Here is a 17,301-nt window from a genome sequence, read left to right as displayed (position 1 = left end):
GGATGCAGCTTACATGCGGTTGACAAAATAACCGCATAGCTGCTGTTAAAATTTGAACGGTTCAGATTTAATACTAGTAGTTTTACACTGACGATGTTGATTTAACAAAAAGGCAAAGCAAACGGCGTTGGATTCAAGAGACTGAACCACACTCGTTCCTCCACCACCTCTTGCTCTCGCTCCCACCGCTATGCCTTCCTTTCCCATCTTTCTTTCTCTCTCTCTTCGAAGATTTATGTTAGCTTTGCTTAAAAATTTGGGTCTGCTTAATATTTTCATGGATTTGTGAGTTTGCTTAAAAGCTTTGTTCCCAATTACTCCAGTAATTCCACGGACATCTCCCCATTTGGTATCAATAGTTTATGAGTCTGGGCGTGGATGTTCACAAATATGGTTAATATTTTCTTGGATCGGTGAGTTTGCTTAAAATATTTGTTTCGTCAATTACTCCTCTTTTTGGGGCTTTTGAAGAGGAAAATAGGGGGAAAAAAACACTGGTAATTGTAAAGCAGCAAGGAAAAGAGGAATATGAAAGGAGTGTCCCTATCCAATCCATTTTGTTTCGTCTTTTTTATCCCTTCCATGCCCAGCGTCTTGTCCTCAAATTTCCTTTCCAGAAACCCCTTTCAGCAGAACACAGACTGAGAGAGCTTGAGACTGAAAAATAAAATGGTGACTGGACGAAGAAGAGCATTCTGTAATAATCGTCTTTCTCCCAAATCTCTCTCTAGCTTCTCATTCCTCAAAGCCTTGTGTCTCTCCATAAGCACTCTTCCGCCAGAAAATAAACGGCGTTTGTTTTCCTTTCAGTCAGTCACAACGTCTGATGAAACTGCTATTATTAAATCTAGACCGTTCAACTACTAGTATTAAATCTGGACCTTTCAAATTTTAACAGCAGCTATGCGGTTATTTTATCAACCGCATGTAAGCCGGATCCAGAAATGAAAACATAGGGGGCAAAAAATAAAGACTTTAGTATTTAACCCTTAAATTAAATTAAATTATTTGAACAATGGGAATCAATAAAGTAGAAGAAATACTTTGAAATTTTTAGTAAAAGTCTAGTTTCTAAGCCATGGGTTCGAACTGGGAAGGTTCCAATTCGAACGAGCCTTTGAAATACACAGTGATGAGCTTTCTAGAAAGGTCTGTCCTAAGTGCGTTCCATTTAGGTTCAAACAGAGTATCCTAGTAAGTTCCGTTCCATTCTCATTCCACATAAGTTCGAACTAGGTGTTCCAGAATGCCCAATCCCAAATGTGTTCCAAGTTGGTTTGAATCGGGTGTGTTTTTTGTCAAGCCAAGAGGTCCATTCCAAATTGGTTCGAACTAGAGGATTTTCGAGAGGTGTGTTCCAATTCAAATCGAACTAGGGCTTAACCGAGTGTTCAGTTCAAACCGATATAATTCAAACTAGGATTGTATCGATTCAAATTGGAGTGTAACCAAGGGTCTAGTTCGATCGGGATTTTACAGATTTGAATTGCGTGTGTTTTCTGGAGAATTTATGGGAGTTTTATGAAAGGGCTCAACCTGGGCATTTTTTCAGATCGAATAGGGAAGGCCAATTGTCGACTATAAACTTAATTCACTTATTCTCTCTCTCCTCACGCCACTCTCTCTTTTTTTTTTTTTTTTTTTCCTACCTCTGCTAGGGTTTTTGTAACGCTCTAGTGAAATCAATTAACTATTAATTGACTCTATGATTTGTTTTTTAACCTTATTCCACGGAGAACAAGACTCAGATATCTCATTCTCTCTGAAAAGAATCTATAGCGGAAGACTTTGAATAAGGGACATCGCTAGTAATAATTTAAAATCATAATCATAACAACTAAAGTGAAACTTAAAGCATTATAACATAGATAGACTTTTAAGTATCAAGGTTAAAGACTAATCATCAAAATATACTATAGATAACTCGGAACCATTTTGAATGAAATTAAAGGTTACACTTAATCAAATGCAACATAAAGATAATCTCGAGCATTTCCTGACGAATAGTACCACTGGCGTCCCATATTGACTTGAGCCATACGGGATCCAAGACCTAAAAAATGACTTTGATTAAGTCCTTCACCACCACTAGATGGTTCTCCGAATCTATCTCATGCTAAACTAACTATAATAGCGCAAATATACATAATGGAGGGAAAAGAATACCAGGGTAAGTTAGACAACTTAGTGAGTAAAAATGCACATGACGTACATGTTATTAGATGATGAACTCAGTTGGTTATAAACCACATGTAGTATTATGAAGTGACAGTTTATCATGAAAGCAATATAGATATAGTATATGCTGTAGTATGAGAATTATGTTATAGTTCAAATCATATGGTTTACCTGAGATATTACCTCTTCTCAACAGAGTTGGTGCTATCCTGAGAGATCTGTAATACAATACTAGTGTCTTGGCTAATGTATATGGATGCCCCGATCACGAAACAACCATTGGATCCAAGGCCCATATAAACACACACCCATATTTGACCATAAAGTTAAGTTGTATAGTAAGCATATGGTTGTTATCCTGCACGTACCAGTATACTATATCATGGAATGCAATTCGTCTTTTACATGCATGCTCTTACAAATCTCATCATGCTCATTATCTTGCTTAATCAACACACGTTTTCATAAAATAGAGTTCATAGTAAATAAAAAATGCATTTCATGAGAATTGTAAAGATGCATGTTTGGTACACATAAAATAGTTGTACAATGCGGGAAAAGTAACAACAAATATTCATGTGAGTTTGTACTCACCCGGGTCATGTAGTTTCTCCACAAATTCATTCGAGATTTCCACACACTCGTAATCTGTGAAAAGACCTATCATTAGTGCTAGATCTGAGCTTAAACGAGTTCTAGACCTAAAAATGTTTAAAACAGAGTCCCTGCTTGACCATCAAACGTTCGGTCAGAATGGCTCAAACGTTCGGCTAGAGAGATGTGAATGTTTGATGCTAGGCAGAAAACCCATTTCGAACCAAACAGTTTTTTGATCACTTCTAAAGAAGTTCCGAGGACATAATAAGATTCCTAATATACTCCTAGCCCAAAATAACATCTCAATGTAGAAGAAAATACATCCAACGAGAATGAAATGTTAATCTACATTTAAACTAAGATCAAAACCTAAAGCAACAATAAAAGCCCAAATCTAACAACCAAACTATGGAAAACAGTTAACCAGCCTAACAACTAGGTAAATAACTAGCCAAGTTAAGAAGGTTACTTCTCTAGAAGCAAGGCCTCCAAGAAAACTCTCATTCTTCTTAAAAAACTCACAAACACTCACAAGTAGAGTTTCTCTAGGGCTCATAGTGTGAAATGGGGTCTACGAGGATAAGGGAGAGGGGTATTTATAGGTTGGAAAAGCTGAAGGAGCTGTTATGACAGTCATGCAGGTGAGCGAACTTTCGGTGGTCCTCTTGCGAATGTTCAGTGTACTATTGAACAATAGTTCCAAGGTTGTAGGTTGAACGTTTGATTATTACCAAGTGGTTTAAAATTTGGTTAACGAATGTTTGGTGGTCTACCTACGAACGTTGGGTGTACTATTACCCAATGGTTCTAGGGTTACAGAGCGAGTGTTTGGTGGTCCACCCTGTGAACATTCAGCCAGAACTAGAAAGTTCAAAAATCTTACCAATGAACCCTACTGAACCGGGCAATCTCGCTAACCCTCCAACTAAAATAAACAAAGTCTAGTAATTACTTGAGGCACTACATGTTTGAGCTAAGTTGGAGGATTGATCAAGAGGAAGTTTTTAAAGCTAAATCTAAAACTGATTCATGGTGTTAAAGACTCCATTTTCACTTACCGAAATGAGATAAATTCATGACTCGTGTCCATCAGGTATCTGGCAAGAAGAGAAGTGTGTACACAGTTTAATGTTTAATGTGAATGCTGGGAAACTTTGTAAACTACTGCATTCTCTCCTTGCTCTATGTTTAATATGTCTCTCTCTCTCTCTTTGTTATTCGTTTCCTTGATTGGGTGGGTGAGTGATCATTATTCTGATCAACTGCTACAAAGTTCAGAGAATGTTCTTGTAGATGCAACACTGTATTGACAACCATGCTTTTTTTTATTTTTATTTTTTTTTATTTTTAATGGAAATGTATTTTTTATAGTCACAATGTTAAAATTTGTAAAACAAAGCCAAAGGACAACTACAGATAAAACTCAAATTTCCTACCAAAATAATTGCATTTATAAAACTTGGCTCAATATCCTACCAATTGATGCAACATATATAAATGTTTAAACATGATTCCAAATAAAAATGCATTATTAGTGTAATATGTAAATCATAAAGAATTCTGCAATATTTTAGTATATCTGAATAGAAGAGAGTAAGTCATAAGCCGGATCCACAAATGTACTACATCCAAACAATTATGAACAGAAAGAGATCCTAGTATAACTTATAAACCCAAATACTGTTAGAAGTCACTCGTATATTTTTTTTGTGTTACTCTAAGAAAGAGGTAATTTTTAAAATCACAATTTAACATTTATTTATAAACCTACCCAACTCCCAAGAAAAATTCATAAGGGATCCTAATCCCTTACGTATAAGAGACACAAGTCACTATTATATAAGCTTATAGTAAAAAAAATTTATTTCTACGTCCCAGAACGTAGGAAACTTCTGTTCCTTAATTTCTTAAAAAGGAAAAGAAGATGTAACGAACCGGAGTAGTCCGGTCCAGTGTCTTTTATAAACTGGGCCACTCAACTTTCTCGCCGGTCCATCATTCCTTACTGTGTACAAAGTACAATCTGAAGAAACCCTAACGATAAAATTCGCTTTCGATTCGTCTCCTTCAGATTGATCAGCCTATACGTACACGAATCTATTTATAAGTCTGAATTCAAAAATGGTGGTTTTGGCAGTTAAACCTTTGTTTACCATTCTAGTGGTCTCTCTTGCTCTCCTGCTCGCTGTCGTTTTGCTTTGGCCTCCTTCTCCGTTCTTTCAGAGCTCGCTTCCTTCCAATTCACCATTGTAAGTGTTCAATTTCCTTTTATTTTCTGTTCATTTTTTGAAAAAAAAAAAGCTGGGAGATTTTTTTTCCCTTCTTGGTTTGGTCAACTGGAAAGTGTGGGAAAATGGAGGAAACAAGATTCCAGATTCAGATTTGAACTGTTGTTGTAGTTAATTCTGCTTTATTTCTTTGGGTTCACCAATCTATGTATGATTTTTCCCCCTTTTTGGAGGTTTTTTCTGCTCTGTTTGGTTAGTGAGAAAAATGCAGGACAGGGAAGGAAAGGATGGGGAGACTTGAGTCTTTTTTTTAATATATATATATATATATATATATATATATATATATATATATATATTAGGAATTGGAATACCAGAGAACATAATTACACGCCAACTTTGTTCATAACTCAGTTAATTGGATAAATATTTTGTTTCTCGGACACAAATTTTTCCGAACTTTCTTTTTCTCGATGTCCTGTTTGTTTTCTGAGAAAGTATGGGAGAAAAAATAAATTGGAGTATTGGGATCTGAGACATTTCCCTATTAGTTGACGGGAATTTGTCAATGTCTGGAGAGCAAAAAATAGAGTAGCGCGCATAAGATTAAAATTTATTTATTTATTTATTTTCTCATTTTTGTTTTGGAGGTTGAACTTTTGCTTTTTGTGGGTATTATTTCTGATATATGAATTTTTTGCATGCAGAGGGAAATCGGACATATGGAGTATCCGGAGGATCGTTGAATGGAGACCTTGCAAGTGGTGGCTACAAGGAGATCTAAATGGTAAGTGGGGCTTTAAGTATAGTTTCCTTTATTATTGACAATTCTTCTGGATCTTTCTGATAAATATTGGATTTGCTAGGTAGCCTGGGTTAAAATTATTTGGAATGTTGGATTCATTTATGAAATATGGAGCATAATTTTTTAAGAATCAAGAGGAAGCAAATAATTTACATAAAGAAGGTAAAAGGACACTTTTAGTCTATAATTGTTCTGAACATCTTTGAGTTTTGAAGATTATTGAGGACAGATTTAAGATGTTTTGGTTATGTAAAATTTTATGGCATAATTCAAGATTTTTAACGTCTTTTATTATGTTTTGGGATAGATATAGAATTTGGGTTGGGGGAGAATTTCCACTTGGTGTTTTTTTTTTTTTTTTTTTTTTTATATTCTGAGTCAATCTTAATTGGCGTTCATTGCAGACAATTGCATTGGTTTTTTGTTGAAATGCTGCAGTTCTGCCAGTGAAGAGTAATGGATATATTCGAGTGGATTGCTATGGTGGCCTCAATCAGATGCGAAGAGATGTGAGTGCTTAGATGAACTTTGTAATTGAAACTTTCAGATCTATGTGAAAAAAATGCACTTTCAGATCTATGTGAAAAAAAATGCTGAATTTTAATTCCTGCTCTGGTAACAACGGGATGTTATTTATGTTGAGTGCAGCTGTGTGATGGTGTTGGTATTGCCCGTCTTTTAAATGCAACCCTGGTTTTGCCAAAGTTTGAAGTGGCTGCATATTGGAATGAATCGAGGTAATTCGTTTTTATGTTTGTCAATTAGAATGGGATTGGTTTGAGCTCTAGAAGATTTGTTTTTTGTGCTGGCAAGAGTTTGTTTGCAGTTAGGAGAAACTAACAGTATATGAGCATGATGTCTCATCTTAGATCATAGTGAAGAAATGAATCAGGGTAATTTGTGGTCTGCTTTTTTGTTTGGTTTTATGTTTTATACATATCTTATATAATTTATTTTTCATTTGCCCATTAATTAGTTATGAAAAGCTAGTTATTTTTTTCCTAAAAAAAATTATTTTCCTTCAAAATCGAACTTCAGACTTCTCATTTGTTAAAATATTAACTAGTTTACAAAAAGGCTAACAAGATTCCTATAGAGTAACTTCATCATTCATATTATGGTCATTCTCTCTAATTTACAGTAATTTAACTTGAAAAACTGAACTGAATTCCTCTTTTATTCTATGTTCATAATCTTTAAAGTTCTTGTATTTCTACGATACCTTGCCATACAGGCTAAAAGGTTTCTACAAGCATTTTCAAGAGTTTTGTTTTTTGAGGTAATATCCTTGTCTAACCATTTAGCTTCACTTCAGTGGCTTTGCAGATGTATTTGATGTCGAATACTTCATTCAACAGATGAATGGCTTTATTAAGGTTGTACAAGAGTTGCCACCAGAGATTGCATCAAAAGAGCCTTTTCGAGTAGACTGTAGCAAACGCAAAGGCCAATTTGATTACGTTGAAAGTGTTCTTCCATCTTTATTGGAACATCACTATATTTCATTTACACCAGCAATGAGCCAAAGAAGAGACAGGTACTCCGTTGTATTTCTGTACTTGTTGCTTAGTGAATGACACTAGGAGCTTATTGCTATGAATGAGAAATGTCTCCCTTTTTGACAAGGTTGATTATTGGAGAGATTAATAGCTACTATTTTTTTGATGAAGGGTTCAACTGTCAAAATGCAATATGAAGTTCAGTTATAATAATGTGTCAATTTGAGGAGCTGGCAGCAATCTTAAGATTGGGTCTTGTGATTTTTATGGTTTACTCCTGAACACTTACTTTCTACATCTTGTAGGTATCCTCAGCATGCCAAAGCTGCCCTTTGTCAAGCTTGTTACAATGCATTACGCCTCACTAGATCCTTGGAGAAGAAAGCCTCTGAGCTTCTAGAAGCCATACCCAAACCCTTTCTCTCACTTCACCTTCGCTTTGAACCTGACATGGTAGCCTACAGCCAATGTGAATACTCTGGTATTTCTTCTGCCTCTATGAATGCTGTTGAGGCGGCACGGGGAGATAGAAAACCATGGACTGGAGAGTTAGCCCGCATTTGGAGAAAACGGGGGAAATGCCCTCTTACCCCTAATGAGACAGCCTTCATACTTCAGGCACTTCAGATACCAACAAACACAAATATATATCTGGCAGCTGGGGATGGTCTGATGGAACTTGAAGGTTTAACTTCTCTTTATACCAATGTAGTTACCAAGTCTAGCCTCCTTAACGGTGAGGATTTCACAAGCATGCATGGGAACACAAAAGCTGCATTGGATTATTATGTGTCTATTAACAGTGATTCTTATGTGGCAACATATTTTGGAAATATGGATAAGATGGTTGCAGCAATGCGAGCTTTCAAGGGGTTGTACAAAACTCTCCTTTTAAGCAGAAGAGCTTTTGCAGAGTTCACTTCGCAGGGTTTTAGAGGGAAAGATTTGATGCAAGCCCTATGGAAGGCACATAGAGATGATTATGCACTGGGGAGAGGATCTGCTTTGCCCGACTGCTTTTGCGAGTTTAAATTGTGATTTTAGATTTCAGAGGTCTCTCTTTCCAATTTGTGATTTGTTAATTTTTTTTTTCATTTTCTGTACGTGATATTATTTAAAAAGAACTCTTTTAAAATTACTGATTTAGGTCTTCTGGGGAAGGTTTTGTGGGTAGGATTAAGATGTTCCCCCTAACAACTTGTTTTTACAAGGTATTCTGCTTCCTATAGCTTCTGTCCTCTTGTTCTCATTAGGCTCAATAAAGGCTTCTGCCATACATAAGTTGATCAGTTCACTATTATCAAATACATAAGCCTTCTGTATTCAAAGCATTGCTTCAGATTAAAAGATAAATGATCATAACTCAATTCACGAGCAGGAAAAAATTGTGTGGCTTTTAGATTTGGAATTTGATTCTTCATCTACTTCCTTCATTGATCCTTCTCCATTCTTGAACATCAACAGTGCACTGCAAAAGACCTCCCATCCCATGTGTTTAACCCACCAAAGGTAAGCCTTTCTTTACTTTCTTAAAATTTCTGTTCCATATTCTTCTACATCTTTGTGTGCACTGGCTGGCAAACCACCTTCTTTAACGACAAAATTATAACAATGACCAAGACTCATTATCATCAAAACATGTCAGATGAAAGAGACTCAGAAAAATAAAAACGGTAGATGATAGGGAGACTTTGCACCCATAACATCCTAAATCTTTGAGACGTGACTAGTCACCAAAAGCCTACTTCCCTAGCCCCCTCAACTTAAAAATGATTTCAAGTTGCTGCTATTCTAGATGTTCAGTCCATATATCATCTAAAACAAGTTAAAATCTATTTTTGGTAAGTAAACGAAAACAAGTAAAAATATCTACAACATGGGTTTGTAGTTGATCCTAGGAGAAAAAGTTGATAACATATGATTATTCTGAGATAGTATCATCTCTTTGAAAATCTGGTTTAAATAAAAAATGTCTGACAGAAACCCAAAATCGATTTTTGAGATATGTAGCTATTCTGTCAACTGCATAGACAAGTTGAGCAAGAGAAGTTTTACCACACTTCCCATTTCTACAATGGGAATGACAGCAATACCGTTGTCATCCAAGAGTCCCACAAATCCTGTGCATCATAGCTGCTACCTAAGCTTTCCATGCAAATCCCTCAGCAAGTAAGAGTTGAACAATTCTACGGATTTTCTTCAACATCTTCAAGTCAATCCCTCAAAAACACTAGCTGATTTAAGTACATGTTGTTCTGTAAAAACTCTTTGATCTCCCCTTGTCTGCAATAAGCATGTATAAGAGGACTAAAACTAAACTTGTTTGGCATTGGTCCCCTCTTCCTTGCCTCCAGAAATTTATCAGCTTCCTTAACCTTCCCCTCCCTACATGAACCATTAATCAAATTTCCCTCCCTTACAAATACAAACACTTCATCCATAAAATCCAAGATGCTGATCATAGCCCTTTGATCTTTACTTGCGTTTAAGATCCGCCTCTTCATTTTTCAATGTCTTATACACCTTATTACCTCTCATCATATTTGCCAGCTCCTGTATTGAACAAGAAGTGCTTCGCCCCATCTTATCTGCAAGTATCTCAATATGCTCCGATAAACCTAACCCCAATAGACGATTCCTCAACATGTCAATCGTAGAAGTATATGGTGGCATTCCTTCATCAATCATCATTTCAAAGTATTTACATGCCTCCTCCAGTTTACCTTTCTTTTTGCACAAACCATGAACCATGACAGCATATGTTGAAACTGAAGGATAAAATCCTCTCTCCCCCATTCTTTCCCAAACTTCAGTTGCCCTATCAAATCTTCCTACTCTGATCAGTAATTTGAGCACCATGTTATAGGTATGCCCATCCGGAATGCAATCATCCTTCTCCATCCTAGAAATCAACCCAAGAGCCCTATTCACCTCACAATGATCACAATGGTAAGCTAGGATGGCATTGTAACTCCAATCATCGGGTCTAACTCCCCTCTCAATCATCTCGTCTAAAAGTTGGTAAGCCTCATCCGACCTTTCATTTTTACAAAGTTTCTTGATAATACAATTGTAAGTATAAACATTAGGCAAAAGATCATATCTCCTCATTCTATCAAGCACACTAAAAGCTGAATGCATATCATTTGCTTCACAATATGTGCGGATGAAAATCGAGTAAGTACAAGCATCAGGGTCAACTCCATTAGACGGCATCTCCCGAAACATCCTGTATGCTTCATCCACATCCCCACCTTTGCACAAAGCCTCCAACAAACTATTATAGGCTAACACATCTACATTACATTTTCGTTCGAGCATTTCGTCGAACAATTTAAGCGCCTCCTTTGACTCACCTATATCCCCCCACCCTCTCATCAAAATGCTATAAGTTTTTGCATTCGGGACGAACCCACTCTTAACTTCATAAAAAAATTGCTGGGCATGCCTCACGTGCTTCCTTTTGCATAACACATATAAAAGCTGATCAAGATCATGAACTCCCGGCTTGATGCCAAACTCAACCATTCTATTGAAAGCTCGAACTGCATCTTCCGGGAGATTAGCTCTACTATAAGCTCTAAATACAATCCAGAAAATTTGTGGGCGAATCTCACAACAATAAGAATCTCTCATTTCTATAAGAAAATCCCATAATATAGCAAACTGCTTACTACTTCCCAAGATATCAACCAAAATCTGATAGCTCTCAACACTATGCTCAAAACCCGGAATCCTTTTAGCCCAAAGAAAGAACCTGTGAGCTGAGAACCCCAGATTGTTGCACCTCTTCAAGACCTGCTCGACCAGACTTGTGGATATTTGTGTTGACAACGTGTTGAGAGAAAGTTCTAAGTCGTGATGGGGGTTCCGGTGGTCGCTGAGTATACGAGAGATCTCGTTGACAAGGTCTGGTAATGGTCGGTCTGAGAGCTGTGAGGCGCGGGAAGAGAAAGGTTGGAGATTTTGGGGTTTGGGTTGCAGAAGAAAGTGGAAGAGAGAGCACAAGGTTTTGGGTTTACAGGAAAGAGACCTTATGGCCATTTTAGGCTAACAAGCTGTTTGTGTTCTAAATTGTCGTAGTTGGTACTTGGTAGGCTCCTCTTCAACTGACATATAAGTGTTCATTTCCGAACATTTTGTTTTCTTCTTTAGCTTTTTATTTTTGTTTTTTCTTTATCTCATTTGATTAATGTGGCTGTTTATACGTTCTTTTAGGCTTTTTTATTTTATTTTATTTTTTATTTTATTTTTTATTTTTAATTTTTATTATTAATTTTTTTTAATAAAGCATCTAAGAATTATGAGTAGGGGTGAAAAGATAGTTACTAAATTTTGTTAACTGCCTCTGCTAGGCGGATAGTGGTTACCCAGCAGTTAGGAGTTAGTAAACATATAACCGCCCGCTATAACCGTTTTTTTCAAAGGTGGGCATTTGGGCTAATTTTTAGATTTAGGATTTTATTTTTCATTTTTTTTTATATATCACATTGGGCCAAATTGCTCCAAAATATATTGAAAAATCTAAAATATTTGACCCCAAATTTACATTAATTTACATCTACTTGTACTAAAAAAAAAAAAAAAAGTTATTAAATGTAAATCTTAACTTGTTAAGAATATAAGTTATACTAATAGACAAAAAAAAAAAGAAAAAAAAAAGAAAAAGAAAAATGCAAGTATATACACTTGCAAAACGACGTCGTTTTAGGGCGCATAATCTGGATTAAAAAAATGGTTTATGTGTAGTCGTTTTTTCAAAATTGGTTCAAAAATGATAATAGAATAATGGTTCAAAATATTGTTATTATTGTTCAAAATCTGTTATTATTGTTCGGGTAAATATATTAGAAGTCCTTAGGTCAACACGCCAATATTAAATTCTCCCTTAAGTCTTTTTCTTTGAAAATTTACTCACTCGGTCAATCAAAATGCCAAGAAAATTCCTACCGTCAAATTTTTTTAATTACCGTTAGATTGGTTGAAACGCATAATTTTGTCACGTCAGCATATTAATTTTTTATTAATTTAATTTAAAAATTAATTCTAAAAAAAATGGAGGGTGGCCTAAGCCACCCTAATACCCCTGTGGTTTGAGGCCACCCCTAACAACCCGGTGTCATCTCCCCAGTGGTTTTGGGTGGCTCGGGCAGCCCACCCCCCAAACCCCTCGGCCTAAGCCACCCCCCGTGGGTGGCAACCAAGTGGGTGGTCGGGTGGCTCCTACCACCCCATAATGGTTAGGTAGCTAGGGTGGCTTTTGGTCACCCCTTCAATTTTTTTATTTTTAAAATTTTTATTTAATTTTTTAAATTAAATTAATAAAAAAAATTATTATGCCGACATGGCAAAATAGTGCGTTTCGCATTAGTTAAAATTTTTTTACGTTGGGAATTTTCTTGGCATTTCGATTGACTTAGGGAGTAAAATTTTGAAAAAAAAAAAACTTAAGAGAATTTTGGTGTGTTGACCCAAGGACTTCTAATATATTTAGGGGTGGCCTTTAAGCAATTATGCAGTGCGGTTTTGGGTTTCATTAACCACTAACCGGTGGTTATTTCAACAACGCTAACCACTAAAGGCGACAGGGGCGGAACTAACATTTGAAGTTTGGGGCGGGGTGGAATTACAAAATTTAGGGGTAAAATTTTAAGGACTTTTTAAAAAAATTTTGGGAACTACTTGGCGCCCCCCCCCCCCCAGGGCCATGTAGTTCCATCCCTGTGAGGCGGTGCGGTTGTAATTACTAAAATTTGATAACTACTTAAGGTGGTTGCGGGTGTGATTATAGGAAATAACTGCTACCTATAACTACTTGTACCTCCCTAGGTGGGGGACACTCTAATGTTTAAGTGAGTAAAGTATATCTGAGTGGGACGAAATAGAAGATGAAAGATGGTAACTTTTTTTTTTTTGGGGGGGGGGGGGTGGTCCTTTCGATTCAAAAGAAGATGCTTGGTTTACTGGACAAGTTTTACTGCGACTATCACATTCACCACAAAGCGCAAGTCTTTTTGTTCATGGAAACACTAAGTTTGTACTGATTGAATGAGCCTGACAAGGATTGAAGGATCATATCCTTCAAATATTAACAATCAATATTCTCACCCAAGCCCTCTAGTTCTTGGAGGCATGCGATCATATCTTGATTATGATTGCTAACTGGAGTCCCTAAAGGGATAGCTCAATTGGCTGAGGACCACGCCTCATGAAGCGAAGGTCACTAGTTCGAATCCCCCTTCCCTCTCTTGTGCGGACATGTCAAAAAAAAAAAAAATCTAAAGTTACAAAGATTAGACCTAAAACTTTCCATAAGGCACTGTGCATTCTTCTCCTTATAAGGATGCGCTTGGATTGTGATTTCGCAAGAATAATCTGTATTTTTAAAAGATATCGCAAAACATAACGCATTTGACATTGTGATTTAAAAAGCACTAAATCTAAAATAGGAAGAAAAAAAAAAAGTGATTTCTATAAGCAGGCTATGTGATGCTTATTTATTTATTTTTTAAAAAGAGCGAATTTAAATCAAAATCACGACTTCGCATAACAAATATTTGATAAAAATGTATTTTTTTTAACATCTTTTACAAGCACCTTTGCGATTTTAAAAATTAGTGATTTCAAAAACTAAAATTTTAAAATCACATTTATTGAAACAAAAATCCCAAATGGACCCGAAGGATCAATGGGGCAAATGGACAATAATTTCTAATATATATTGCATTCAATTTAAGATAATTAACCACAAACATGAAGAGTCGAAGGCAAGTTATGGATGGAAATGGAGTGAGGGGAGTTGTGGTGATGATATTATTGCTGATTATAGCAGAAGCTGATGAGATTTCTCCTTCCACTTCTCCAACATCTTCCTCTCCCACGCCATTATCCAATTATTCTAATATATCTATAGTGTCTTTATTAATTTACAAGAAAATAAATTCTAGAGTTACAAATATTAGACCTAAAAGTTTCTATAAGTCATTATTAACCCTAATTAATAGATATGATGTCCATCCAAACCTACTAAAGTAAAACTAAACCGCTTTGCTAAAAGGCATTACATTTTAAATAACTCTTATTTGATCAAGTCAACCTTTCGTATAAATAAACAAAAACAAAAATAAAAAAATAAAAAAATAAACAAACTTCTTCTCCTTAGAAGGATCCATGGGGCAATTAAACTGTAAATATAAATCAGTTTACAAGGTAAAACATGTTTATTTTGAGAAGATAAGTTTTTATCCCCAATTTAAGATAATTAACCACAAACATGAATAGTCAAAGGCAAGATATGGAAGGGAATGAGGTGAGGGGAGTTGTGGTGATGATGTTATTGTTGATTATGGGTTTGGTAGTTGTAGGAGAAGCTGATGAGCTTTCCCCTTCCATTTATCCAACATCTTCTCCTCCGTTGGCTATCTTTCTCTCTCCACTGGATGATAGTTGTGTTCAAGTAAAATGTGCTGCAGAATGTGATTTCGAGTGCCTAAATTTTCTTCAACTTCCAGATTTTCATGAGATGTACATGGTCTGTATTAAAGCTTGTATGGATGTGTGTCTTAGAGGGTCTCAAGCTCTAGCAAACGCCGACATCCTCAATCTTGGTTGTCTAAACATTTTTGGACATCGTATGAAGACAATACTCTCTCTCTCTCTCTCTCTCTCTCTCTCTCGCACGTAAACATATATTTTCTCATAATTTCCCATCTTGAAATTATTGGCTAACATTCCATCTCAACTCTCAAGATCAGGGCATCTTCAACCTAGAGATAGATCTATTCTTTAATATTTTTAAATAATCCTTGTTCGACTCCATCTTTTAATATTGCATGTTAAGAACTAAAATTCTGACTCTGATACTAAATTTGAATGTTTATTTTTTTCATAAAATTTAGACTTTTTTTTTTTTTTTTTCTCATTTAAAATGCTACATGTACCTTTATTTAATTGTATATAGAACATTTACTCATTCATTTAATCGGTAGCTCATGTAAATTTGCCATATTTAGTGACCAGAATGCATTGCCTTCTAACAACACATTACTCTCTAAAGATGAGATTAATTAGCATCCTTTAGAGTTCATGGTATAATTCACACCATCAAATTCCTAACCATTATTTCTAATTGAATGATTAAAATAATATGAATTAATATTTATCATTTCTAGAAACTCCTTAATATTTTTCATTCATCATATCTCACTACATTGTATACTACTCTAATAAAAAAGAATATTAAAATTTTAAGAATTTCATTGTAAGCTTCTCTAAAAATTCTAAAAAACCCAATTTTAACACTTTGCACATTCCTTTCTGCTTACAGTCCCAAATGCCAAGAAAAGTACTAGATGGAAGAAGGTGAGAGGCTTGCTAGGTCACTTCTAGGTTGTGGTTCTATTGTGGATCAATAAGTTACTTTCCATGTTATATAAACTTGAAAAACGCTAGGCTAACAAATAAATTTTACAAAAAAACTTTTATAATATGATGTAGCACAATATGATTATGTTTTTCAAAAGTTGAATTTTTCTCATAATTTTCAATCAAGTTATGCCACATCATGTTATATAACTTTTTTTTTGTAGAATTTGTATATAAAGCCTAGCATTCTTCTATAAACTTTGGCTTGTTTTCGTTTTTTCTGAACTTGACTACAGCCAGCTTGTAATCCTGGAAGAAGTTCATCGACTTGTGCTTATGCTTTCATGTGATTAATAATGAAATCTTGTCTCTGATATCTCCTTGCACTACAAAAAATAGGGGATTTGGTGACGTGTGAACAGTAAAAAATTTTGAAAATGTAAAAAATTGGTGACACTTCACTATTAAAAAGACACTATTTTTAAATGAGAGCCCCTACTATCAGATCTTGATGTAAACTAGGCCTTTTACAACATCCAATCAACATGTGGCACCTCATCCATTTTAAGAAAAATGCAAAACATTAACGTGAAAACAAATGCACCATATCAAAATGAGAAAGCACAACAAAGAACTAGGGTGGCTCGCCGGATGGGCTGGGTGGCCGATGAGCCACGCGGACCGCGGTCACCCCGTGGCTGGCCAGACCCACGGCGTGGGTCTGGCGTGAACCAGCCATGTCACGCCAAACCCATAGCTGGGTCTCCCGATGGCCAGCCGTGACCCGATCTTGGATGCCTCAAAACTCTTTCTAATGCCTTAAAACCCGTTTCTAATACTTCAAAACTCATTTTTTTATTTAAAACTAAAACCTAAAGGTGGAAGGTTAATCCTTTAGGAATTTTATCACCCTAAAGGCCGGAGAAGATGACTCACAGTGATAGAGAATGTGACTTATGGCGCCGGAGAGAGGTGGCTTGGTAGACCCACGCCGTGGGTCTGGCAAAACCCACGACAAACCCACGGCATGGGTCTCGCCAAACCCACACCATGGGTCTCGCCAGCTTTTTTTTTTTTCTTTCTTTCTCAAAGCAAATCTAGTGTATTTGGACTTAGGTTATTTTGGTGCACATTTTATGTTTTTTGCTTAGGTGTTGGTTGTTGATTGGGGGCCGTAAACATGGGGTTTTAAGGGACATCCTGATTTAAGTTAAACTCATTTTAAATAATATCGTTTGAACAGTGAAATGTCACTAATTAATGAAGTGTGGACATTGTTCGTCATTAATTTTGAATTTTGAATTTAAAAATTTTAAAAATTAAAATTTTTTGAAATATTTAAAAATTATGTTTTAAAGTTATATTACTTTTTGTCCCAATTAATTTTTCCCACGCAAACCCCTCTCTCTCTCCTCTCTCACGCACTCCTCCCTCTCTGAGCTCCCTCAACCTCTCTCTCTCTCTCTCTCTCTCTCTCTCCCTCACTCCGGCAACTCTCTCACCTCTGACAGCTCTCTCTCTCACCTCCGGCGGCGCCGTTCCTCCGATCCGATGCCAATCCTCCAATCCGTCGCACCCCTCTCACTCTCTGGCAGCTCTCTCCCTCTCTCCGGCCCATTCTGGTACTCGA

General features: G+C 36.1%; 2 protein-coding genes across 2 annotated transcripts; one reads left to right on the top strand and one right to left on the bottom strand.

The window, feature by feature from the left end:
• The first annotated feature begins 4,782 nt into the window (after positions 1-4,782).
• On the top strand, positions 4,783-8,602 carry LOC132186217 (O-fucosyltransferase 13). Its single transcript, XM_059600077.1, has 6 exons — positions 4,783-5,024; positions 5,711-5,790; positions 6,247-6,317; positions 6,457-6,545; positions 7,124-7,345; positions 7,613-8,602. Exons 1-6 carry the CDS (start codon positions 4,897-4,899, stop codon positions 8,343-8,345), a joined length of 1,323 nt encoding a protein of 440 aa, XP_059456060.1. The 5' UTR covers positions 4,783-4,896; the 3' UTR covers positions 8,346-8,602.
• Positions 8,603-8,683: 81 nt separating this feature from the next.
• On the bottom strand, positions 8,684-11,499 carry LOC132186216 (pentatricopeptide repeat-containing protein At1g52640, mitochondrial). Its single transcript, XM_059600076.1, has one exon. The coding sequence runs from the start codon at positions 11,349-11,351 to the stop codon at positions 9,783-9,785; it is 1,569 nt and encodes a 522-aa protein (XP_059456059.1). The 5' UTR covers positions 11,352-11,499; the 3' UTR covers positions 8,684-9,782.
• Positions 11,500-17,301: the final 5,802 nt, after the last annotated feature.

Source organism: Corylus avellana, chromosome ca7, assembly GCF_901000735.1.
Source record: "Corylus avellana chromosome ca7, CavTom2PMs-1.0".
NCBI lineage: Eukaryota > Viridiplantae > Streptophyta > Magnoliopsida > Fagales > Betulaceae > Corylus > Corylus avellana.
This window is presented reverse-complemented; position numbering and strand designations above follow the sequence as displayed.

Excerpts from the sequence above, each read along its gene's own strand:
- LOC132186216 (XM_059600076.1), bottom strand. The coding sequence starts at position 11,351 with ATGGCCATAAGGTCTCTTTCCTGTAAACCCAAAACCTTGTGCTCTCTC.
- LOC132186217 (XM_059600077.1), top strand. The coding sequence starts at position 4,897 with ATGGTGGTTTTGGCAGTTAAACCTTTGTTTACCATTCTAGTGGTCTCT. Across the intron at positions 5,791-6,246 it reads GCTACAAGGAGATCTAAATG|TTCTGCCAGTGAAGAGTAAT; the intron begins GTAAGTGGGGCT and ends GAAATGCTGCAG. Across the intron at positions 7,346-7,612 it reads ATGAGCCAAAGAAGAGACAG|GTATCCTCAGCATGCCAAAG; the intron begins GTACTCCGTTGT and ends TACATCTTGTAG.